This window comes from Bombus huntii, chromosome 17 (assembly GCF_024542735.1).
Source record: "Bombus huntii isolate Logan2020A chromosome 17, iyBomHunt1.1, whole genome shotgun sequence".
Taxonomy (NCBI): domain Eukaryota; kingdom Metazoa; phylum Arthropoda; class Insecta; order Hymenoptera; family Apidae; genus Bombus; species Bombus huntii.
This window is the reverse complement of record NC_066254.1, coordinates 2867469-2892955: the sequence shown is the minus strand read 5'-3', so window position 1 is coordinate 2892955 and position 25487 is coordinate 2867469. Positions and strand designations below refer to the sequence as shown.

At 39.0% G+C, this 25487-nt stretch overlaps 1 protein-coding gene and 2 long non-coding RNA genes across 7 annotated transcripts in view; 2 read left to right on the top strand and 1 right to left on the bottom strand.

Annotated features, from left to right (window-relative positions):
• The window catches only part of LOC126874945 (protein patched), a 96127-nt gene that overhangs the window by 15073 nt on the left and 55567 nt on the right, over positions 1-25487 (top strand). For 2 of the 4 annotated variants that reach the window (XM_050637471.1, XM_050637470.1), the window contains exon 3: positions 16004-16196. In XM_050637471.1, the coding sequence (XP_050493428.1) occupies positions 16004-16196 (193 nt within the window). Of the gene's footprint in view, positions 1-5629; positions 6374-8233; positions 8615-16003; positions 16197-25487 lie in introns of those variants that run through there. The other 2 variants (XM_050637473.1, XM_050637472.1) reach the window with 2 other exon arrangements.
• LOC126874956 (uncharacterized) overlaps positions 1-25487 on the bottom strand; it is a 92977-nt gene that overhangs the window by 29735 nt on the left and 37755 nt on the right. The window lies entirely within an intron of this gene.
• LOC126874952 (uncharacterized) lies at positions 19798-24124 on the top strand. The gene is made up of 2 exons (XR_007693135.1): positions 19798-23939; positions 24062-24124. It is a non-coding gene; the product is annotated as an uncharacterized LOC126874952 (long non-coding RNA).

The window sequence follows — 25487 nt, the reverse complement described above, 5'->3', positions numbered from 1 at the left end:
ACATAAACATAAACATTAGACATAAACATAAACATAGACCCAAACATAAACATAAACATTAGACATAAACATAAACATTAGACATAAACATAGACCCAAACATAAACATAAACATTAGATATAAACATAAACATAAACATTAGACATAAACATAAACATAGACCCAAACAAACATTAGACATAAACATAAACATTAGACATAAACATAAACATAGACCCAAACATAAACATAGACCCAAACATAAATATAAACATTAGACATAAACATTAGACATAAACATAAACATAGACCCAAACATAAATATAAACATTAGACATAAACATAAACATAGACCCAAACATAAACATAAACATTAGACATAAACATAAACATAGACCCAAACATAAACATAAACATTAGATATAAACATAAACATAAACATTAGACATAAACATAAACATAGACCCAAACATAAACATAAACATTAGACATAAACATAAACATTAGACATAAACATAAACATAGACCCAAACATAAATATAAACATTAGACATAAACATAAACATAGACCCAAACATAAACATAAACATTAGATATAAACATAAACATAAACATTAGACATAAACATAAACATAGACCCAAACAAACATTAGACATAAACATAAACATTAGACATAAACATAAACATAGACCCAAACATAAACATAGACCCAAACATAAATATAAACATTAGACATAAACATAAACATAGACCCAAACATAAATATAAACATTAGACATAAACATAAACATAGACCCAAACATAAACATAAACATTAAACATAAACATAAACATTAGACATAAACATAAACATAGACCCAAACATAAACATAAACATTAGACATAAACATAAACATAGACCCAAACATAAACATAAACATTAGACATAAACATAAACATAGACCCAAACATAAATATAAACATTAGACATAAACATAAACATAGACCCAAACATAAACATAAACATTAGACATAAACATAGATATAAACATTAGACATAAACATAAACATAGACCCAAACATAAACATAAACATTAAACATAAACATAAACATTAGACATAAACATAAACATAGACCCAAACATTAGACATAAACATAAACATAGACCCAAACATAAACATAAACATTAGACATAAACATAAACATAGACCCAAACATAAACATAAACATTAGACATAAACATAGATATAAACATTAGACATAAACATAAACATTAGACATAAACATAAACATAGACCCAAACATAAACATAAACATTAGACATAAACATAAACATAAACATTAGACATAAACATAAACATAGACCCAAACATAAACATTAGACATAAACATAAACATTAGACATAAACATAAACATAAACATAAACATTAGACATAAACATAAACATAGACCCAAACATAAATATGAACATTAGACATAAACATAAACATAGACCCAAACATAAATATAAACATTAGACATAAACATAAACATAGACCCAAACATAAACATTGACATAAACATAAACATAGGCACAAACATAAACACAAAATAGACACAAAATAGACATAAAATAGACACAAACATAGGCACAAACATAGGCACAAACATAGACACAAGCATAAACATAAACAATATCTGATTTGGTTCTGACAATTTAAACAAAATTCTTCGAACAAAAAGGGGTTCATATCAAACGAAAAATATACTAATACATATATACAAAAATTTCGAAAGCATTATTTTTTCATAAAAAACCTAAGTTACTTTGCATCCTTTAAAAACCATATATATATGGTTCTAATTATATATAATTAATTATAATATAATACAATAAAATATATATATATTTCCTTTATATTGCATTGTTTAACTACAAAAGAATGGAAAATTTAACGATACGTTGGCATGTACGTATTACTTAAATTTATTTGTCACTCTGATAATATAACTTATCTTCAAATTCCAACGTACTACTTTGTTCCTGACGCACGCATGTATAACGGTGCATTCGTTTATTTTGGTAGCATTAATTATAAAATAAAAATAGATACTTTCGAAGAACCGATAATATAAGTAGAAAATATACATTCGTTGATTTGTTACGAAAACGGTTACAGCAACAAAGGGATTGCTGACTATCTAGAAGAGTATCGTAATTTATTCATATATTGCCCCTTTTGTATTCATTTATTCCGTGTAACACCGCGCATGGATACGTAATTACGTTACGGAGTGAAGGATTCCACGGGAATTTTCACGTATCCGCGTTAATCTACCGTGAAAATTAATGTTCGTAAATTTTCTTAAGTGCTTATGAGATATCGCAATTTAACTTCGTGTTTTCCCTTCTTCATTAATTTCCCTTGTACGATGCCACGTATAAATATACGCCTGCAGCAATGAAATGCAAAATTGCATCGGAATTACCATTTATTCACGTTAATTTGCCGCGCCGGTAATATGTTAATAACACTCCTGAAGATTGTCGCAAATCGCTCGTCTTATTTCAAAATTTCATTCATCGTTCACGTTTCCTATACTATGCGCTGTACATAATACACGTTCGCTATCATAGTAATTGTATTCTTACGCCATCTACTCGTCCATTAATATTGACATAACATTCACATGGTACTTTCACGGTTGCCATATAACGTTTGCATAATATCAGCAATCGGTACTCGTTCATTGCCACTTCGCTGCACTTACATCGTATTCATATGCTGGTAATTAAGTAAGTTCAATATTTATTAAATATCATAAGATGCATCGTATTTCCACAATACTCGTTGAAGACTATTAATAAGAGTATGTCGTACATATATTGGCTTGGCAACTAAGTGATTGCGGATTTTGTCATTACCACTTAATAACAAAATCCGCAATCACTTAGTTACCAACCCAATAATACTCGTATTGTACGTGCAAAGTGTATCGTATTATACGTGCAAAGTATTTCGTACAGTTTATATAATATACACGTTTAATAGTATTCGTATGAATTAAAAAATAAATGAGAAACACGTATTTCCAATTTTTCATGGACAGTAAATTCGAATAATTGTTTTACACATTTTACGTAACACAGCGCTCGGTGTTCTAATATCTGGTGCTTTGTTCCATTCTATTTTTAACTAAAAAAAGAAACGACGTGTCAGTGTAGTAAATGGGAACAAAAACTCCGTGGATGATACTTCTCCGAATGTTGACGATCGTTTGAGAGTTACGTTCGCTCAAACCATCAACTCTACTTCGTCCAGATAACCCGGTGCATCCATGACGTGGAAACTGCTCGTGTGTGACCACCCAGAGAGGGAGAGACTAGCTCGAGCAAAACGTTCTCGAGAACTGACACTCGATTCGCCTGTTATTACAGATATACCTACATATTAGGTATCTTCAGTGAGCCAAGAGCAATTGAAAGTAATGCACGTGTTTTATTATAATCGCGGTCAGTTTTTCTCGACGATCACGCTACCAACATTGACCGATATACACCGAGCAAGCAGATTGGTGGAATTCTTTTGAAAGGAGCCTCGATATATCGCTTGAAGAGGAAATATATAATCGAGAAATGTATCGAAACGATGGTTTCGCTGCAAGTTAGAGGAACTCGGTTAGTTAACGAAAGAGGAGACACGCTGTTGATCGAAATTTCGAAATTATTTTTTGTTTATTTAATCGTCGCCTCTCGGCTCTCAACTGCTTCCAGCTAACAGCCCCATTAAATATCAATCGTTAGAAAGTTGCTTCACTCGCATAGAAATAAAACACTGGCGAAAAATCTGTCTGCGAGATATCGAAATAGTCCAGACTGTCGTTTTCCTTTAAACTGTATCGGATTGCACATAGGCAAAGTGGGCACGACGATTTGACGATCGTAGTTGGTTCATGCGTAAGATGTACGCAGCAGCTGGAAACTTTCGACCGGTAGTGTACCTCCGCGAGAGACAAACTTGCCGGTCGCCACCCAAGGCGATCGCGGCGCGAATAAAGCGGAGGCGATCGCGCCGCTGTTTTATCGTTTACGCGGTTGCAGAATAGGTGGCGGTGCGAGAGACGGTATCGGTGAGAAGTGGCGAGAGTAGCGGCCGGGCGTTATCGACACAAGAGGGAGAAAAAAGAGGCGCGTTGTTCGGGGTCGACGCTCCACTTTTCTCGTCGCGCCGCGTCGCGTCGGCCTGAAAAGGGAGAGCCGCTCGCCGTGCAGTGCGCCCCGCGTTCATGACGGATGAGTCAGTCAGTCACGGCCACTGCCCTTACGATTCCTCTGCCTGCATACTCGCACGCATATACTCGTTCCGCGAGCCAAACCACGGGACACCCTTGGGTCATGTAATAATTAACTATTTCGCATAATTTTTCGTCTTTGTGATCGTTTTTCATTTATCGAATGGAAACGAATCGTCTGCCGCGAGCATCTTGTAGAGCGGTGTGTTCGTATTTCGTTGCGAACGACCAGCTTTTCGTTCGATTAAGTCGTCGATAGTGTAACAACATTACGCAAAAATTAGAATAAACAATTAATTATACATTGGTATACATTAATACACACATTGTATACATATATATTATATACAATATATATCTGAGGTACATTGTGTGCAATAGTTATATGCGATATTACATACACAATAATTATTGTGTACATTGGTATACATTAATGTACATTATATATACACATATCATATACAATATATATTTGATGTACAATACGTGCAGCAATTATATGCAAAATTATGTATACGATAATTATTGTGTACATTGGTGTACATTAATACACATCATATGTACACGTTATATACATATATATCATATATGGTATATATTTGATGTACATTATGTTCAATAATTATATGCAATATTATGTAATAGTTATATGCGATATTACATACACAATAATTATTGTGTACACTAGTATACATTATATATGTATTATATGTGTACATGTTATATTATGTTATATATATACATCATATGCAACATACATTTAATATAAATAATTGTTGTGTACACTAATATACATTACATATGCATTGTATGCGTACATGTTGTATTAAATATATACATCATGAGCAACATGTATTTAATATAAAATATGTACATAATAATTAGCATACATTATATACAGTATACATTTAATGTACAATAATAGAAAACACAATATATACAATAATTATATACAACAAGCAGAAGCCAATTACAAGTTTCCACCGCATAACACGGAATTCTTATGACATTATTCTTCGTTCTAACGCCGCTGGAGAATTGAGGAAATTGGAAAAGTAATGAGAATTTTTAAATCCAATCACCGCTATTCGGTGTTTCTATTTAACCTGAAGCCTCAAGCGGACAAGTTTTATTCTACGTTTCTGACTTACTTTCGCATCTAGTATATCATCCTATCAATGGTTTGCTCATACTCGGTCGGTAATTAGACAAATGCAAATATATCGACTCGGCCGGAAACTTCGTTCCGACTTTTGAGGAATTTGGTCGACGTGAAAAATCATATGGAGAAGCTTCACGCCGAAAAACCTGACAGCTTCTGGAAGAATGAAATATTCGAATTGCGTGAAAGATTGAGAAACGTTGTGAAACGATAAATGTATATCGAGTGGAAATGTAAATCGGAACGAACTTTCCATACGACCCGATGCTGAACAAATTTGTGAACGCGTTCGCGAGAATAATAACGAATTTGCATACAAAATGCGCGACCTTGATCCTGCTTGGCGGTGGCGGTGGACAGCCGCGAACCGGAAATACGCAAAGGCGGCGTTTACGCTGCGCTCGAACACGCATCGATCGACTGTACGACGCGATCTCATCGTACGTGTACCTGTGTGGTGCGCGCGCACGCGCGCACGTGCGCATGCATCATCGCGACGAGACTCCACTTACTCCAATTTGTTTACCGTCCTCGAGGATGATTCAGTTACAGGCAACGACCTCGACCTCCTGCACCACCTCCTCCTATACACAATCGTTCGCTTATGCACAGCCACGCGATCATATTTCCGCATAAGCAGCGGTCGACTGACGTTTCTGCGTGCCTGTTGGCTCCTTATAAAATACTTTTTTCGCCTCTTGGATGGCAAGCACGAGAAGACATTCGTTACGCAATTCGTGCTGGTAATTTCAGGCTGTTTGAAGTTTAAAGGGGAACAGGTAGAATGCGCTCGTGAACAGCACTTTGCACGAACTTCGATCGGGACTTTAGATTCCGTTTGGTGCGACACTGTCAGCCGACGATTCTCACGCTACAACGGTAAGAGCCAAGCGAGTTTTACGAATGTTTTTCACTTCGTAATTCCTTTCACAAATGGCTGACTATTGGCATGTTCTTCGGACGCAAACGTGTAATCTGTAAGTTGAAATGTAATTTTTTTATTTTAGTTGTTCGTGTTGTTTATTGTACATTATGCGAGTCTTGCGGTCGTCTTTGACAGTGTCAAGCATCGTTGACGAGTGGTATAAGAAAGGTCGAGGAATTTTCTCGACGTTGGATTTTTAGGTTAGGATTGAACTTATTTTGCAAAGGGAAACACGAAAGATTGGAAGGTTGTAGAAAAGTATCTCGAAGAAAGATATACTTTTTTCTGCAGGCAATAAATATTCACAGACCGGTAAATGATCGAATAAAAATGTCAAATAAAAATTTGCGCCGAAGTGAATGGGTCTTATCGATCGATTAGTTTACGATGTTATTAAACGTGGCAGTGTGAAAGGTTAATAATCAGCTAAGAGTAATTGAAAAAAGAAACATTACATTAGCATTACAAAATCCGCAATCACTTAGTTGCCAGCCCAATAGTACGACATTAAAAATTAGGAGCAGCCATGTTGGATTACTCACAGCTTTAAACTTACAACCCTTGACTCACGATGTGAAATTCACGCGGAGTAAGAAGCGAAGCTCGACAAAGTTCGTTATATCGCTCGAACACAAAGTGCCATTTATCTCGAGCCAATTTTCTTCGTTTTGAAGTTGCCCAAGCTACAGCGAAAAGGTCGGGAAACTAACCGAGATGAAAGATAGAAGCGAGAAGCCAGGAAGAGCAAAGGATGGAAGAAGCGGCAGCATCGTACTATTTTATAATCGCGTCTTAATTTGTGGCAGCTGAAAGCTGAAATCCCCCTATCTGAGGCAGCGAGACCACAATGCTGTACATTCACGCACGTTGCGTCGGCTCCGTTCGTCCGAGTGAGATTAAAGGGCGCCGACACTACGTGTGAGGCTTTTACACTAATAATACCTACGAAAGAGGCCCTCGTAACCGTGGAGAGGGTGAAGCAGAGCACGCTGGCCGAAAGAGCACCGCCTCTTCACGACGACGATGACGACAATGACGAACACGCAGAAAAAGACAGCGACACTCAGCTTAGAAACTCGTCGCGAGCGTGTTAATTACGCGCTCGGATTTCCAACTTTGCTTCAGTTTCATATTTCCATGGAAACTAAGTGATTGCGGATTTTGTCATTACCACCTAATGCCAACCTAATCTTTTCTTTTTTTCTTTTTGCGTAGAGGAATCCTCGTGGACATTCTGCTGTTGCGGTAGCATTTTCTAACTAATTAATTTGGCGCTAGAGGAGGCCATTGCCCCTAGCGCCACCCCTCCTGCTAGTGGCGGCCCTGGGTCGCCTGACCGCCATCACTGTCAACCTAACCTAATCCCAATAGTAGAAGAGATATATTTACATATAACGTATAACATTTTTTCATATATATATATATTATATAAAATTTATACATGTGCAGTGTCAACGTCATCACGTAAACTTCGAGATGTTTCATCTTATCTCATCAATATCTCAGTCTAATCGTTAAACCGTGGATTTCTGTGCAAACTCACTTGTCCGTGAATATAACAGAAAATACGAAAACTGGTATAGAAATTTCGTCTACCTATGAAGTGTTAGAAAAACCATTATACTCTGGATATTTGATACATTATTGTACGTATTTATATCTTATACATTTTCTATAAATTGTTCACACTCTACATAATAATATTACGCATGGCAATTAATCACTTAGTTGCCAAGCCAATATACGAAGCCGAGAAAAATGAATATGATGCAATTATTATTATTATTAGAAGTTTGTACGTAAAAGGATGCGATTGATCCGTGGAAGCGCGATATTTCAAGTGAGAAAGTTGGCGTCACGTGGCGTTAATTTCGCAAGAAACGCGATGAAAGCGCAACCTACTGTTCCAGCTCGGACAAACGCTGCTCTGTCGGTTGCCGAAAGTTCGTAGACAGACGTTCGTTGTATCGCTTCCGATACGCTACGCTCTTCCTTTTCACGCGGCTTTTCATCCGCCCGACGTGCAAGCTGTGAACGCGTGAAATAGATATAAAAGAGGGAGAATATTTTCGCGCGAAAAATCTGAAAAAAATCGTTGGTATAAAGGAGAGTGTCGGCCTCTGGTCCGTTTCTAATGACGCAAATCCGCCGGCAAGCGTCGACGAAATAAGTCAGAGCAAAATGGATGGGATTAGGGGACGCCGGGTCGGCCCAGACCCTTTCATCCTCGCTGAAGGATACACGCCCCTTGCTTGCTGCAAACCACTCGAGCCCGCTGGCTCCTTTGCGTAGGGTCAGTTACCTGATTGATGCAGTTTACCTATCGCTTGAACGTTGCAATGCTGCACATGTAGACTTTGTTAGTGCGGGGGCTAACCGATTATGAAATTAGCAGAGAGGTCAGCTGTTTTCTCCTTTTCTTTTTTTCCTCTACCACATTGCCTTGCAGGTTATGTAGGTTTTGCTGTTTTAGTTTTAGAAGTGGGATGTAGGAAGAGGCTGAAAGTGACGTAGTAAGTGGCAGGCGTGGTGGTAGTAGTTGCGTGATGGTAGTTAAGCCACGCTAATTGCTAGCTTCGAAATAATTACAAAACGTATTTCGTTAAATATCCGTAAGGCTGCAATGAGAAGACGAAGTGGCGTCGACTCTTAGAATAACCCGACCAGATACGAGGTCAATGCGAGATAGAAGGTGGAGGAAGCTCGTTTACCCGTGGCTTTTCCTTTCCAATAGATACTCGCCGCTGTTGGAATTCTTCGGCCGATTAGAGCGCCAGTCGGATCGAGTTTCTTGCGGACACTTTGCAGCCGGTACCTACCGCAACAACCTATTCGTTTATCTGGCGAGTCGCATGTCGTGGCCGCGAGCACACACGCGTGTAACCTGTAGAAAACGAGACCCGGCGTACGTGTGGCGCGAACTTTTTCCCACCACTTTTACCTACGTAAGGAAATAATTCTGTACAGTCCAGGGCCGTTTCTGACGCGCGCAACATCCACACGCAACACGCCACAGATACTCATCTCGCTTCGTCTGCCCACGCTCCGCCAATCTCTTGTCAAATAGAGCGTGTGCGTTTATTCGATTTCACTGGCGAGGCGAACGGATCTGTTCGCATCATAACGCGAATGACAAACGATTCTGCGTTCTGCTAATGACGCACGCGCGACGCCAATGTGGTGGGCAGTTTGAGACGTTGTTGGGTTGAATGAATTTCTTCTTTTCCTTTTTTTTTAGTGGATTTTAGCAGGTGGAATTTCGATGAATTTTACAATTCTTTCAATTTGGTTTTACAATTTTATTTTAAAATTCCTACTTCGTGTTATATTTGTTTCCGTAATGACGTAATGACTTTCGCAACCATAACTAAAGGAATAATTTAATGAATTTTATTTTGTTTTTTATGTATTCAAACTGAAAATAATTTTGTATCAAGGCTACTTATACCAATAGCAGTCAAAATGACTGGCACTTGTCAAAGTGTACAGGAGTCCTGCACTCTGTTTATCGAACCTCAATTAACCAGTTCCTTGGTTTTGTACAACTTGCCATACGTTTTTAGAATTTTTACCGTGTATCATTCAATATGATATGATCGCTAAACGCTAAAATGTGGAATTTAGTTTGAAAAATCCCTTGCGAGGTGCGTAATTAAAATCAAGCAACGACGAGTATACTCGTCAACCGCACCGAAGTAAGCGTTTGGATGGACGTGTATACGCGTCGAGCGCAGTTGACTGATTAATTTGTCGAGCGGATGGTTTCTGGATATCAGATTTCTTGCATCAGAATTTGCTTCTGACTGAAGCGACTTCGGTACCTGCAAGTGTCCAAATCGAGTGTCTTCTAGTTGGAATTCAACTCTGAAGCTTTACTTCCATATCACGTGTACGCAACATTGTATTCCAGATTTGTTCTTTTTGAAACTTGTCTCAAATCTGGTTTTGAAGGTAAATTTCTTCCGGCTCTGACTCGTCCAAAAATGAATTTGAAATCTAATGAACGTGATTGATTTATGATTAATTCGACGAACACGATTATTTTCTGCAAAATCCGAATAAAAATAGTGCAACATTGTCTCTTCCTATGTTAACGATAGTTGTTACACCGTAGACGTTCATGGGAATTGACAATTCCGTGAATATGACTGGAGAGACGAGAGATGAGAAATTTGCCAGAAATTCGTTTCGTCCACTAAATTTCAGAAAATACTCTGCTAATGGCAATAATAGTAACTGATAATAACAACTCATTGGACGATTTTGTTTGGCCAATATTAATATTGTAATATATAATTTTTTTTCATTTCTTGTGTACATTATATTACCACATACAATATTTCTCATTTCGTATATACGATATACTATCACATATAATATTTTTACATTTCATATACACAATATAATATAATATATAGTATACAATCTCACTAAACGTCTGAACATGCTTAAATTGTATTGGGTTGGCAACTAAGTGATTGCAGATTTCGTCATTACCACCTAATGGCTTCGATCTCTTCCGAATCTTATTTCCTGTTTCGCGAATAGTCGCAGCTAATTTAATATACGCATTGTGAAACCGTGCGGATGCACGCGTTTCCCTTATCGAGCATTGACAACAAACAAGTCTGCTCGCACCGCGAAAAAGTTGCGCGCCGAAAGGGTCGAGTTTTGTTCGGAAATAAATTAATCTCGGGAGCGCAAGCGCACACAGCGCGCTGTCAAAAACGTCTTCGAAGCGTGCTCGAATTTCCGCCAACGGTGCACGACGAAGAAAGAGACATGGAAAGAGAAGGGACGTAGAAAGAGAGAAACAAAGGAGAAAAAGAAAGCGCTGACGCCACGAGCCCACGACTCACGAGTCGCTCTCGAGATGTCTCTGTGTATATGTGTATACGTATGTGCGTATGTGTGTAGGCTCGTATAGCAGCGAGAGGGAAGGAGAGCAAAGCGACGGAATTCTGCCTTTTTCCCGTAAGTGGTCCCCCCGGGTCTTATGGGGTTTCTCGTGGTGGGCAATATCTACATATTACAAGCTCGTGGCGCGGGGACCACCGTCGTTGACATAAGATCCTGTTATGCTGTCTGCTATCTGCTCGCGAACCTCGTGTCGCGCTGTAAGAAAAACATTAAAAGTAGGAGTAACATAAATTCGTTAAACGTTGTCCCCTTCACCCCATTACGCGTTGCCTCGTCGAATTTCTTTCTCTCGGCTTCTTTCTCCTCCTCTTTCGTATTACTCGCCACTATAAAGACGCTGTTAGGCGGCGCTGTTGCTTCTCGATGTCGACGACAGTGATGCGGGTGTTCTTGTTGCTTGTAGTCGATCGTAATCGTTGTTTAATTCTTCGACGAGGATGCAATCGTGAAATAAGAATCGGATCGTGAAAGGCCTGTCCACGATGAATTTTTAGCTTTCTACGTTTAAGAAGATCGTTCGAGCGATCAAACGAGTAAAAATTGTGCTACATTTAATGGTTCACTAAGAAATTATTAGACCGTGGATCTTCGTGGGAATTTATGTTTAGACGTGAAAGGAAATTTGACAAGGACTCGCTTCGTTCGCTGAACTTTTGCAGTGTGTGTTGGTCTTTAACGACAATCGGCTCGGTGGTATTATTTAAACGTAGAATAACGCGAGAGACAGGGTGGTTTGAATAATTTAACTAACGAAGCAGCTCTGTTCGATAAAATTTCAGACGCAAGCGTAAATTTCAAGAAGGGACGTTTGTAAATTTGAAATTCAATCTCTTTCGCATTGTTTCTTGCTGTCGCAAATAGAGGCAGGCAATTTTATTTTCTTGGACTCGTCGTTTTGCAGAAGACAAGCAGCGAAACGATAAAGCGTGTTTTACATTACGCGTGGAATTGTGCTTTGTATGCAAATAAAGCTTCCAAAAAGCGGATATTGCGCTAAACAGATAGCTACCAGGAATGGCTTCTTCAACAAAGCCATAGAAGCCATTGCTGAAGGATTAATCGCGTTTAGGAAATAATGAAATTGAGAATTATGTCACGATTTTCTCCAAGTTGATTGAGTCGTCCTAAAGAAGGCAATTTCCTAACATTCTTCGCCGCCATCTTTTCTGTAATAGCCGACATTTTTGTCACTTCATATATATGATATATCACCATGTGTAACATTTTTTTTCATTTTGTATATGCGATATATTGCCATGCATAATATTTTTCATTTCATATATATGATATATTATCATGTATAATATTTTTACATTTCATATATACGTTATATTACACGTATAATATTTTTTATTTCGTATATGCGATGTTCTATCATGTATAATATTTTTGCATTTCGTATGCACAATATAATATCATACATAATATTTTTCAATTCATGTATACGATATATTATCGTATGTAGTGTTTTTTCATTTCACGAATACGATACGTTATCATGTATAATATTTTTTCATTTCATATACACAATATATCGCATATAGTATTTTTTTACTTCATATACACAATATGATATAATATATAGTATTTTTTCAATTCATGTATACAATATATTAGCATGCATAATATTTCTCCATTTCATATATACAATATTCCATCACATATAATATTCTTACGTTTCATATACACAAAATAATATCATACATAGTATTTGTCACGTACGTATATTACCACGCACGATACTTTGTCATCTCATATATATATGTACCGTGCAAACTTGAAAGAGCCTTATTAGTATCATGTTTATAAATTCCCCTATCTTACAAATTACTCCAATCGCTTCAGTTTGGAACACGATACTGCATCACTAATTCCGTACTATAATCAATCGCAATTCAGTTAGCTGTTCAAAAAAAAAAAAAAAAAAAAAAAAAAAAAGAAAAAAGAAAAGAAAGGATGAACACACGGAGACGAGGAAGAAAGTCGAATTTCACCGCGAACGTATCAACCGGTCGATCGATGACGATGGCTCTTGAATGGCGGAGAAAAAAAATGATTGATTGCGAGAGCCTGGAGTCTCGAAAGAGGGAACAGCTTCCTCCCGAGAGAGGAACGTAAACACGCGGTCATCAGTCGGCGAATGTTCGACGGAGGTCTGCGTGGCCGTGGTTCCCCGGGGACCATGTGGCCGACGAGGATTGTCCGCACGTCTAGAGTTACCCGAGTCTGGCGGGCCGCGAGGCCGCGGCACCGGGGTTAATTGGCTGGAAAACCTTGCTATCCGATACTCGACGCCCGGCTACTGCCCCGAGATACGTAAGCGTGTGTAATCTGTATTTTCATCTGCACGTCTATCGTGCCGCGTGTTTCCACGCTGCTGCCTCCTTTCTTCCCCCTCCTTTATCTATCTTTCTCTCTACGCTTCTTGCTACCTTCCGTTGCTCTGTAACTGTAAATACCCGAACGCCAGCTATAGAGAAGAAAGGGAAGCAAACACGTAGAAAGAGCGAGAGAGAGAAAGGTTGTAAAGAGAAGAGAAAAGCGTTCGTTCCTTTTCTCCTGCAAGACTCGATTCCCTTCTGATCTGTGCCTCTTCTCCTGCCCTTCCTTCTCCGTCTTTCTTTCCCTGTCGGCCAGGAAAGATAGGTATTGTTGCGGGTGGTCCCTGGCGCACATTGTCAGACCGGCCACCAGGTAGTGTGCAACGTTGCCGTTCGCAATGTTGCGAGCGTTCCTATCCCTTCCATTCTACCCTCTTTCTTTCTTTCCTTCTTTCTTTTTGTTTCACTTTAGTTTGGTTTATCTTTTTTTGTTCCGCTTTTCTTCTGTCTCTCTTTAACGTTCTTCTTCCGATTCGCTCTCTTGGTGGGGATGTCCCGCTCCTGGGTATCTGTGTATATGGCAAAGGGGTGGCTGTTTCGCAGTTCCACTGTGTAGATCCGAGTAGCGATCTGTGCCATATGTATATGTATACTATATGTATACTTCAACAATACCTTTTTCAATGAATCATTAACTTTTTATGTATTTTTACCTCTTTCGACAAATTTATAATAGAAGCATTTGTCCCGCGCCGGACGTGTATATTCGTCATTGCTTGATTTCAATTACGCAAATTAGCGATTTTTCAGACTAAATTGCCCAGTCAACTGGTTAATACGGTTCGCGTGACTCGTTGGAAGCTTGCACACAGTTAATTAGAAGCTTAAGCTTAACTAGAAAAAATAGTACAACTTACGTTCAATGAACAGCTACACTTGTAACATACTGTACTGTACTGTGACAAGGCAGAGAATTATTTTCCTTCGACCACGCCATCCTTTCGTCGTAAACCTCTCATTTTCCTCCTGGTCACGGAGAATACTTTAAAGACGCTTCTTTCCACGTCTTCAGCTTCCTGATGCTGCTCGATCAATGTTTCTCGTTTCTGTCAAATTTCATCCCGCTTCATTCATTGCCAGGTTCGCGCAACCTCGTCTACGCTCTTCTGCTCCTACCTTCCGCGTCTCTTTCTGGCACGTTTCGTGGAAGAGAGAGGTGGAGCGCGCACGTTCGTACGAGTACAAGCCGCAGCCAGCTACTTATCATCGTCAAAGCCCACGCGGCCAATTTAAAGCGCTTCGGCTGCCGTTCCGGCCTCTGCCGCCCTTTAACCGCTGGAATCTGTTCTTTCTCTTGAAAATCGTAGGCGGCGCTGTCCGTGGCCGATCGTAAAGCTGCCCCAATGAATTGGCAAGTGGAACATAGAGTGCAGCAGAAGCTGTACCGTTTTATCGGGTGCGCGACGCGAACGCCAAAAGCATCCTACAACCGCTTCAATTTAGATGCTAATGCGTACGTTGTAATTATTATTCATAGTTTGCATGCGAGCCGAGTCGAAGGGATGTCACGTTGAACCGAGGAATAAGACGTCCCAGGATAGTTTGCTTGGCCTTTGAAATTGAAAGTTATAAATTACCGGTTACGACGATAGTCGATAGCAGCCGGCTGTTTCCTCGTTTACTGGCTGATTAATTTCTGTTAATTAACGACACAGTTCCTCCACATTCGTTTACTTTGCTTGCTTCGTATGAAACGCCCAATAGTTTGAGAAGATTCTAGCGAAATGTAAAGTAAAGGGGCGCCAAGTTGAAATTTAATAATTATCTAATAATTATTTTCGTGCAATTCTTCTTGCAACTTGTTGTTCCAATAATTACACGTTTTATTTTTATTGTAATATTTCCAGCAACGTTCACAGGCCTCTACGGTATTTCTTTTCGTCGCCATCGAACACAGTTTGTAAAACGATAAAGGAACGACATGTAGATATACAGGGTGGTTAGTAACTGGTGGTACAAGCGGAAGGGGGGGGGTGATTCTACGCGAAAAAAGAAGTCGAAAATGTAGAATAAAATTTTTTTTAATTTTTCCATCGAGACAACGATCTACAGTGAGATCCGTTATAACGGGACGTGATAAAGTGCACGCGTACCGACCGAAAATTCAAAGTCGATTTTCTCGAAAACAAAGCCTCGAACGAAAAATTTTTATTCTATATTTTCGACTTCTTTTTTCGCGTAGAATCACCCCGTTTCCGCTTGTACCACCAGTTACCAACCACCCTGTAGAAATTGAATTCTCAGCACAACGAGAAGGAAAACACAATTTTTGAAAATATAATTTCCTCGATAAATCCTAGAAACAATTATTCGTTTAACATATTGATTATATATTAGTGTTGGTCGCGATAGTCTAAAGTTTCAGATGCCTTATTTTTCAGGGCAAAGCGGAAGGTCAGAGATCTGCGGTTTGGATCAGGGCAAGGCTGCAGGATCAGCTGAGTCAGCTGGGCTACTTCCTGCAGAGGCGCGCAGGCAAGGTCCTCTTTCTCGCGATCATCGCTTTGGCTATGTTCTGTGTCGCTCTCAAGACCGCTCAAGTTCACAGCAAGGTCGAACAGCTCTGGGTTCAAGGTGAATACGCTTTTTAAAATATTGCAAACATCTTTGTCTAACGAATCGAAATATTTTACGATCTTCTTTTTTATTTAACAAGACAAGCTTGGATAGAATGGAATAATATCTAGTGCTTTTCATTTTTTGACAATTTTCGCGCTGATACGTCATGTTCATGTGGCCCGCGAGATTATCAAAAATGTCGTAGTTCCGTTGTTAAATTTCGCACGCAGTTGTCCTTGCTTTTTTCAGCTTCCTCCCTCGGTAAAATAGCGAAATTTCTCTCAACTCGATTTTTCTTTACGATTTCGTTCTTGCTATTTTCTATTCGATGCTCTGCAATTTACTATTACGTATACTTGCTGTGGTAAAACAGTGTACGTGTACGTAGTTATCTTCTAACATTTCTTACAATCTCACTATTAGTATGTTTATTGATATCTATTATCTATTAAAATGGAACGCACGTAAAATGGAATAATTTATTTGCTGGTGATTATATAAATATTTCCTCTCGTTGTTTAATTAACCACAATGTCTCTGTTCGTATTTTAAAACATAGACGTTTCTTACGGGACGAGCCGATAATTTTTTAGAAAGTTTCTACATATTCAGCTCAATGTATCGTGACGTACGCTGTGTCATTATCGGCCCTAGATAATCTACGATGACTCCGGAGATAAACGTGTAGTGCATTCGTTTAGGCGAGCGAAGATATTCTTTGTCACATTTTTCAACTGAAACGAACGTGAAACAACAACTAATTAAATGTGGCTAATTAAATATTCCAATACGATTCTTTCATTCTAAGATTACTTAAGATTCAACGAAGACACACATTTTTCTCTGTACACAGTACACATAGTGTTTAACTATCTGCGTTAATTCATAAATTTTGGAAGGTTAAAATAATTTAATTGATCGACTAGAAACTACTTTAAGTTATGAAACGCTGCGACAATTTTTATTAAATTGCTACATATTACAAGTTTCTTACTAAACGTGTGTTAGGTATTGCTTGGCTATCTTCTCCCCGTGTCACGTTCCTTATCCGTGTCTCGTATTTCAAACGTACCTTCACAACGACCCAGCATAAATCATCCAACTTTACGAAAATTTGTCAACCTTTTCGTTTTGACGACCGCGACGGATGCGCGTCAACGATAATTCTCGTCAAGACTCGTGTGACGTACGACGAACAATAAGAAGAACCGAAATACAAAAATTACATCTGTATCTTGCAAGGTATCGTCAATGTGCGTGGCAAAAATGGTCTAGTCGGTGAGAAGCGACAGTCGGTCAAAAAGAAATTGGCAAAAATCAGTCGCTTTTGTGGTTACTGGCCGAGAATCTTGCCTTGACAAGCCTCAGCAAGAATTAAGAGATCCGACGAATGACTAAGAGGTTTTATAATACCACGATGTTCTGCGCGTAATACCAACGCGCATCTGGCACGTTGCAGCGGCGAAATTTCCTGCAAATCGCGCCAGTGTACGCTAATAAAGCGTACAACACGGCTTGTACGTTTGCCGTGACAAGGACATTACTCTCGCGCTCTCTGCATTTTCTCGCTTCCTGCGAACGCACGGAAAATTGGATTTCTCAGGCGATATGGTCGCCGTGTCACATGGCAAGCGTTAGGTAGCAAGTGACACCGGGTTGCATTCGTTTAGGCGAAAACACATACGATTCGACCGGCTGGTCCTAATGACTTATCACTCGTCGGAGAGCAGAAAGGGACTGCGAGGTTGGCGTATAGCTCGCACAGAGGACGACGATTTCGCGTGAAAATATATGCAAAGGGCGAGACGCGGACGAAGAGAAAGGGCGGCGGAGAGTGAGAATGGTGTGACAAAAGGAGAATAGAGAAAGAGAGAGAGAGAGAGCGAAACTACGCTTTACCATCACGCTCATCGCACACGGTACATTAGTTTGCTCTCGCTGGGTGGCCCTCTATATTTATCCGTAGTCAGAAACGCTAATTCGAACACCCCGTTGCTAACTTCGACTGGAAACGTTGCTCGTTGGCCGAACGAAAAGATTTCGAACGACTTTCGAATGGAAAGTGAGCTACTCTACGGTTGAGAAAGAAGCTGTTGGTAAATGGAATTTCGTTGGACTGTAAAATTTCTTGAGAATCGAATATTCTTGACAGAGATAGAGGCTAGTGTATCGATATTGGTGTATATGAGAGATGGGTATTTTTGGGATGTTCGCTTTTTGTCTGTGAAACGAATGCTTCAGTTAGTCGCAAATTTTTATCTGTTATTTTATGCTGATGTCGTTTAGTGACACAATGAAAGTAATAGATAGACGAGACAAGTTTTCTATGGTATTTCGTAGACCCTCGAGGATATATAGTATTATGGCAATCAACGTTTTGAAATGTTCAGTAGGCTGCGCAACATATACGAATTCCATTATCAAGTAAAATATCAACATTAGTTTCTCATATTTCAAGATATGTTGAAATGTCTATTTGAGGTTCCTCTTGTCTTCTACCTTTGAGAGAAATTGAGAAACATATACAAGTTCTATTATCAAATAAAATATCGTATTCAATATTGTTTTCTTATTTATTAAGATATGTTAAAATATCTATTTGAGGTTCCTCTTGTCTCTTATATTAAAAGAGAAGTTGCAAGACACATACAAATTCCATTATCAAATACAATATCACATATAACATTTTCTTATTTATCAAAAAACCTTAAAATGTTTATTTGAGGTTCCTCTTGTTTCTTATTTTTTAAGAAAAGTTGCAAGACACATACAAATTCCATTATCAAATACAACATCACATTTAACATTTTCTTATTTTTCAAGAAAACTTCAGATGTTTGTTTAAAATTCCTCTTGTCTCTTACATTAAAAGAGAAGTTGCAAGACACATGCAAATTCCATTATTAAATATAATATCATATTTAGCATTTTCTTATTTTTCAAAAAACTTTAAAATGTCTATTTGCATTTCCTCTTGTTGCTTATATTAAAAGAGAAGTTGCAAGGCACATACAAATTCCATTATCAAATATAATATCACATATAACATTTTCTTATTTGTCAAAAAACCTTAAAATGTTTATTTGAGGTTCCTCTTGTTTCTTATTTTTTAAGAAAAGTTGTAGGTCACATACAAATTCCATTATCAAATACAATATCACATTTAACATTTTCTTATTTTTCAAGAAAACTTCAGATGTTTGTTTAAAATTCCTCTTGTCTCTTACATTAAAAGAGAAGTTGCAAGACACATGCAAATTCCATTATTAAATATAATATCATATTTAGCATTTTCTTATTTTTCAAAAAACTTTAAAATGTCTATTTGCATTTCCTCTTGTTGCTTATATTAAAAGAGAAGTTGCAAGGCACATACAAATTCCATTATTAAATATAATATCACATATAACATTTTCTTATTTATCAAAAAACCTTAAAATGTTTATTTGAGGTTCCTCTTGTTTCTTATTTTTTAAGAAAAGTTGTAGGTCACATACAAGTTCCATTATCAAATACAATATCACATATAACATTTTCTTATTTATCAAAAAACCTTAAAATGTTTATTTGAGGTTCCTCTTGTCTCTTATATTAAAAGAGAAGTTGCAAGACACATACAAATTCCATTACCAATAAAATATCATATTTAGCATCCTGTCATTTGTGAATATACACGTACATCTTTTTTCATTTCAATACATATATATAATAAACAAAAGCAACTTCAAATATATACACACACATTATAATTATATATTAAATAATATATTTGAAGCTCCTCTTGTTTCTTAACTTTTCCCATAAAGTGAGGTTACACTATATGGATAGACTATTACAAAACAGTCATTAATTATTCCAAGAAGAAAAATAAAGACAACAATAACGAAAAAGAAAAAATATGAAACTCCAGCTCCCTCCGGTTTCAAAACGAGAACTAGGACATTTTAACCAAGAAGCACGCTATATACCACGTACAATACTGATGCCACTGTGCCCAGCGATCCGATCCATTACCTAAACAGTTCGGTTCAACGACCACGACCGAACAGTGTTTCGTGACGAGAGCAGCGGAACAATGAAAAGTGCTGTTCTAGTATCGAGGACAAATATTACTTTCCAAGAGGAGAGTCGAAGCACGACGAGCGTCGAGGATCCACGGTTTGTCCTGTGTAACTGTTCCAAAGATTCTTTCGTCGCGGTCCGCTTGGCACGAGAAGTCGGCCGTGATCGTTGCCCGTCTAGGATCAAAGTTAAGGCCACGCTGCGGGATTTCCTCGAGCGCGGGAAACACGCTCGCGGACGGCAGATTAAAGACGTATCAGCGTTTTATGAGATTTTAATGAGCAAACGAGTTTGCCGAGCGAGCCGTTGCTCTTGTTCTGCAACGACGGCGGCCGTCGGATCAGCGAAGCGTGGTCCGGCGCGTTGGCCGCCGTTTTATAAAACGCGATGTGCTCGCCGACCGAGCAAAGTTGGCATAAATTTGCATCCGCGCGATAATCACACGGGAAAATCGTTAAAAAGTCATCCATCTCGAACAGAAGTTTCAGGGACCTCAAAAGCCCAAATGGCAGCGGGATTTTTTAACCCGCGCTTTTAAGAACGTTTTGACAAAACGATTTACCTGGCCGCTTATTGTTCTCAAACGTTCTATTGAAATTTTCGGCTATTTGTCAGACTGCGATACTTGCCGGTTTTTGAAAAAGGCACTTTAGAAAGTATTTTAGTATTTTATCGCTCTTACTGTATCGCAAAAATTTGTTAACTGTGACGTATACCGTGAGAGTAATATTCTTTGAACTCTTCGAACATCGTACAGATTACATTGCCATATAACACACGATTAACAGTTTCATTTTCAAGATTGCATCAGCGTTTAGGTTTGGTAACACATTGTGTAGGAGGGCGCTCTGCGCGCTCAACGCGCTCCCAGGGCCTGCACATTTTGGAACGCTCCAGTAGCATGCTTGCATATGTGCAGATTTTTAATTTGTATTTGGTATTATAGTTTTTATTCAGTCTCCTTCAGTTCCTTTATATCTATGTGTTATTTGGCTACTTTTATAGAATTACGACTTATTTCATAAAATAATTCGTGTTATAAATGATTAGTAACAGATTGAAAATTTAAATGATTTTTAACAATCTGTTTTCTTACAAATTAAAACACGAACCTTGAAATAACAAAATGTACAAAAATAAAACACTTTATGAGATACGGTAGACGATCGGCGCAGATCTACCGATGTACTGGCTATACTGACTGATTGTTTTTACTTGGAATGTCAACACTCAGTTGTTTTGCCACAAGAATGCGCAAGGCTTTATTACCCTGGTAACGTAACAAAAACATTCGCCTCTGGTTGCTTAAGCCATCGATTCAGTCGAAAAAACATGGAAACTAGATATCTCGTGACTCAGCCACAACGTTCGGCTTGCTAAAAACGAGATAGCTCGTGACCCGTACACAATGTGTTAATAACATCGACACGAGCGAGAGAAGCGGCTGCATGGTATTGGTATACGTGTTCTACTATACACATTATCATGCTTTCTCTCTTTTCTTTATTAAAATATGTCCTCTAAACATTCCACGTTATTTTTACTTTTAAAGAAAATCCCAAAGAAATTCGTCTCTTCGTCAAATATACTTCACGAAGATTAACATTGCGTTCAACGAGGCAAAATTGATTCGCACACTTTCACTGTGCCCGCTCGCAAAGAAGCTGTCTTCTACTACGCGTATCGGACTATCCAATGCAATTGCATACCGGTACAGCCCTTATTTTCTGCAAAGGTGCCCGCGGAACCCTTCATTCCTCTATCTCGGCTAATTTAATAGCGTATCGGGAAGGAGTAACGACTGGCGGAAAAAGCGTGCAGCTATTTGCACGCCGGTGTCGCGGCTTTTTACCGCGCCGATCGGTCGAGTGGTACGCGAGGGTTGCGCGACCGTGCGAGAAGCGGCGCGATAGCTCGCACGCAGGGCCACAGTTTATGTGGGCTTTTCGAGATGGTGATCCGAGATGTGCGGCGTGCGTGCGTCATGCGGATCAGTACCGGATATCCGTGAGGCGACTACAGCCGAGGCGGGATATGCGGGCGCAGTTGTACCGAGCCGTGCGGAGAAGAGTATATACAGCGACTTAAAAACTGTTGCAACATCCTTCGAAACTTTCGACTAACTTCTCCAACACATCGAGGACAAATTCGCGTCTTATGATATATAATTAACCACTTCAATAATTTTTAGACTCCTTTGTCATTTTTAAGTAAATGAATATTACTCCTCGATACTTGGAAAAATGCCCGTTAGATAGCGTGTAGGTTGGTTTGTTGTAGGTTGGAAACGTATGGCTCGCTGTGGCGCGCGCAGTTGGCTAAGTGTTAACCCTTTGCATTCGGAATTTTATTTCAATTTCGTTATCAGCAGCTCCCAACGCTTTTAAGTGTTTTAATTGAAATTTACTTTATCTAAAACATAAGACAATTTAAATAAATAAAGGAAGAGAGAAATTCACTTAAATACCAGTTTTATTCACACTATTGTTGTATTTTCTAATTTTTAAGTGTACGATATATCTTGAAACAATTTCCAGGATGCAATCCTGGTTTTCTTTCGCATGTTTTATAAAAAACATGAAAGAATGTCGAGTGGGACTCGACAAAGGAGCTCCTGAGATAAAAACTGATGTCGAGTCATACTCGATATAGGAGTGCAAAGGGTTAAAAGAGAAAGAGGCAGGAAGAAAAGTAGGAGAGAATGGAAATTTGGATGTGTGGTAGAGATTAGGGCGAAGGTGACAGCGGAGGTGAGGAGGTTAAGGGCGTCGCGAGAGAACAGATACACGTGGAATTGAGGAGCAGTTCAGGTTATATTGCCCTGTTTCGCCACCTATCCGCGGAATTTAGTTTCAGAAATCTGTCACGTGGTTCAGTAATGGAGTGCGTAGCTAACTACAAGCGACGGCGAGTATATTCGTCAAACGCATTCAATGCGTTCAGTTCAAATTTATTTCGAATCCAGTTCGAAATATCGGCAACAGGAAAAGTAGTTCTCTGTACGTAGCTTCGATAATGCAACAAAAGTGTCAACGCTTGGACCACCATTTTGCCAACCCAATACTTGTCGAAATACTTGCGGACGATGGTGTATGTTGGATCGTTTGAAAGGACGCAACGACGACATTCCGCGGATGGAAAAGAAGGAGAGTTTACGACTCGGTCGTGCGATTTGACGATATTCCGAGAGAAGTGTGTGACGGGCATAAATTTCGTCGGCGAGAGATCGATAAACGTTGCTTTATGGTTTCCTTGATTTCGCTCGTTTACTCTGTGCTCACGGTGGAACACGAGGAAAGTAATCGAGAAGGTTTTATCGTCGACACGAAGGGGGTCCCTTCGTTTCAACGTTCATTGTTTAATTGTTCGCGTTTTATTCGCAGAGATTCGTAAGATGGAGATCCTCCGGCTGCTTTAAATCAATATACACCGGTGCGTACAGACAAACGAGGAAAGTGTTCGTAACAGAGAAGCGAATTGTTCGACCACCTGCCGCTTTGCTGTTCCAATGTTTGAACATTTTACTATTACAGTCGAGTCTGCTGTAACTCGAGCCTCAAGGGAAGACCTGCATTCTTCGAATTACAGAAGTTTCGACTTATCAAAATTTCCAGTAAAACAGGCATAGCAAAGGAAAATTCGACATACAGAAGTTTCAGACAAAGGGAAAATTCAAGAGTGTTTGTAGAAAACACTGTAAGTGGCAAGCTTGACAAATTTTGACTTTTCATTGGGAAATGTTTTATATACCAGTGAGGATACTGTAGCATAGAACTTGGGTGCAATTTCCCTTTCTAAATAATTATTAATAATTCCAGATGATGGTGTTACAGTGTTGTCTTTGTAGAAAAATATATGGACAAATAAACATTAGTTAACTAGTTTATTGGTAATAAAAAAGACCGTCTATGTTTCTCGTGTAAAAAACGCGAAATTACTCTCGGAACGATCGAATGGTAGAGAACGTTCGAGATATGAGCTATCCGTCGGCACGAAACGAACATGAAACACGTGACAAACCAGATCACAAGCAACATTTCCTGTGTAATTGATATTTCCGTTAATCCTGCCAATTAACTGTGCTAACTGAAAGTCGGGAAAGCAACGAAACGTGTACGAGTGGAAACGGATCGGTTTTCATAACGCGCAGCTTCTCATTAGAATACGTCATTGACGTATAAACGGCTGAACGTTATCAGCGATCGAGCGGATGCGCGTAATGTTAGCCTCAATTTTGCACGATTATTTTCTATTTGCACGCTGCTCGACACCGTACACCGACCGTGAAGAAACAAGCACTGCCAAGGGGATGTTGTTTTTCAATCACCTGCGCGCCTGCGCCCGTGTACCTGTTACGCGTTTCCTGTTCGGTTTATTTTACGAGCTTGAATCTCTGCCCCTCCACGTATTAGTTTCTTCTTGACGTTTCTTTTATTTCGCGGACAGCGTGAAAAATAGAGAGAAGGTTAAAAGGAACGAGAGAGATTAAGATCGTGATGCAATTTTCGGCGTGTCAGAGTGAGGCAATGATTCACGTTTCACCTTGTTTCCTGCAGCTGCGATTCGAATGCGAATACGAGTATGAGATCGGCGGCCGATCAGGGCGCAATTAAAAATCGACCTCGAGGCGGCAGATAAGATCGAAACGAACGAAACACATCGCGTTACGACCAATGTATGTACCGAACACTTCCGAACACTTCCGAACACACTGTACTGAACTCCACCGAAATGGCAAACTGATCGCCAAATGAGCTAATGAAAAGGTTAATAAAATATCACGTTCTTACAAAATCAACAAATTAGAAATTCAAATTCTATTCTATGTTATAACACGTACATATAAACGTATATGTATATTACACTATTTATTACTATTTTATTCCATTTATTATATTACATTATATCATCATAAATTTGCTATTTCATACACGTCAGACGCGTCTTCCAACACGAAATATTAGACCGCGTAAAATTTCTTTGAATTTTCCGGTAGACTTAACAAGCATCCAATAATACGTTTATCGCTTCTGATTAGCTCAGTGTGGTTAAGTCAGGCAAACTGAGTTGTGGTACGGTCGTAATTATTCGAGATTACGCTTTGGATCGCGGGAATATTCTGTCGAATGGGGCGCAGGTGGCGCAGTCTCGCTTTTGTGAATCGAACATCGAGAGCGTCCACTTAATTCAAGCTGTTTTGCCTTTATTTTCGTGTACACACCGCAGCGGCGCGCGCGGTAGGTT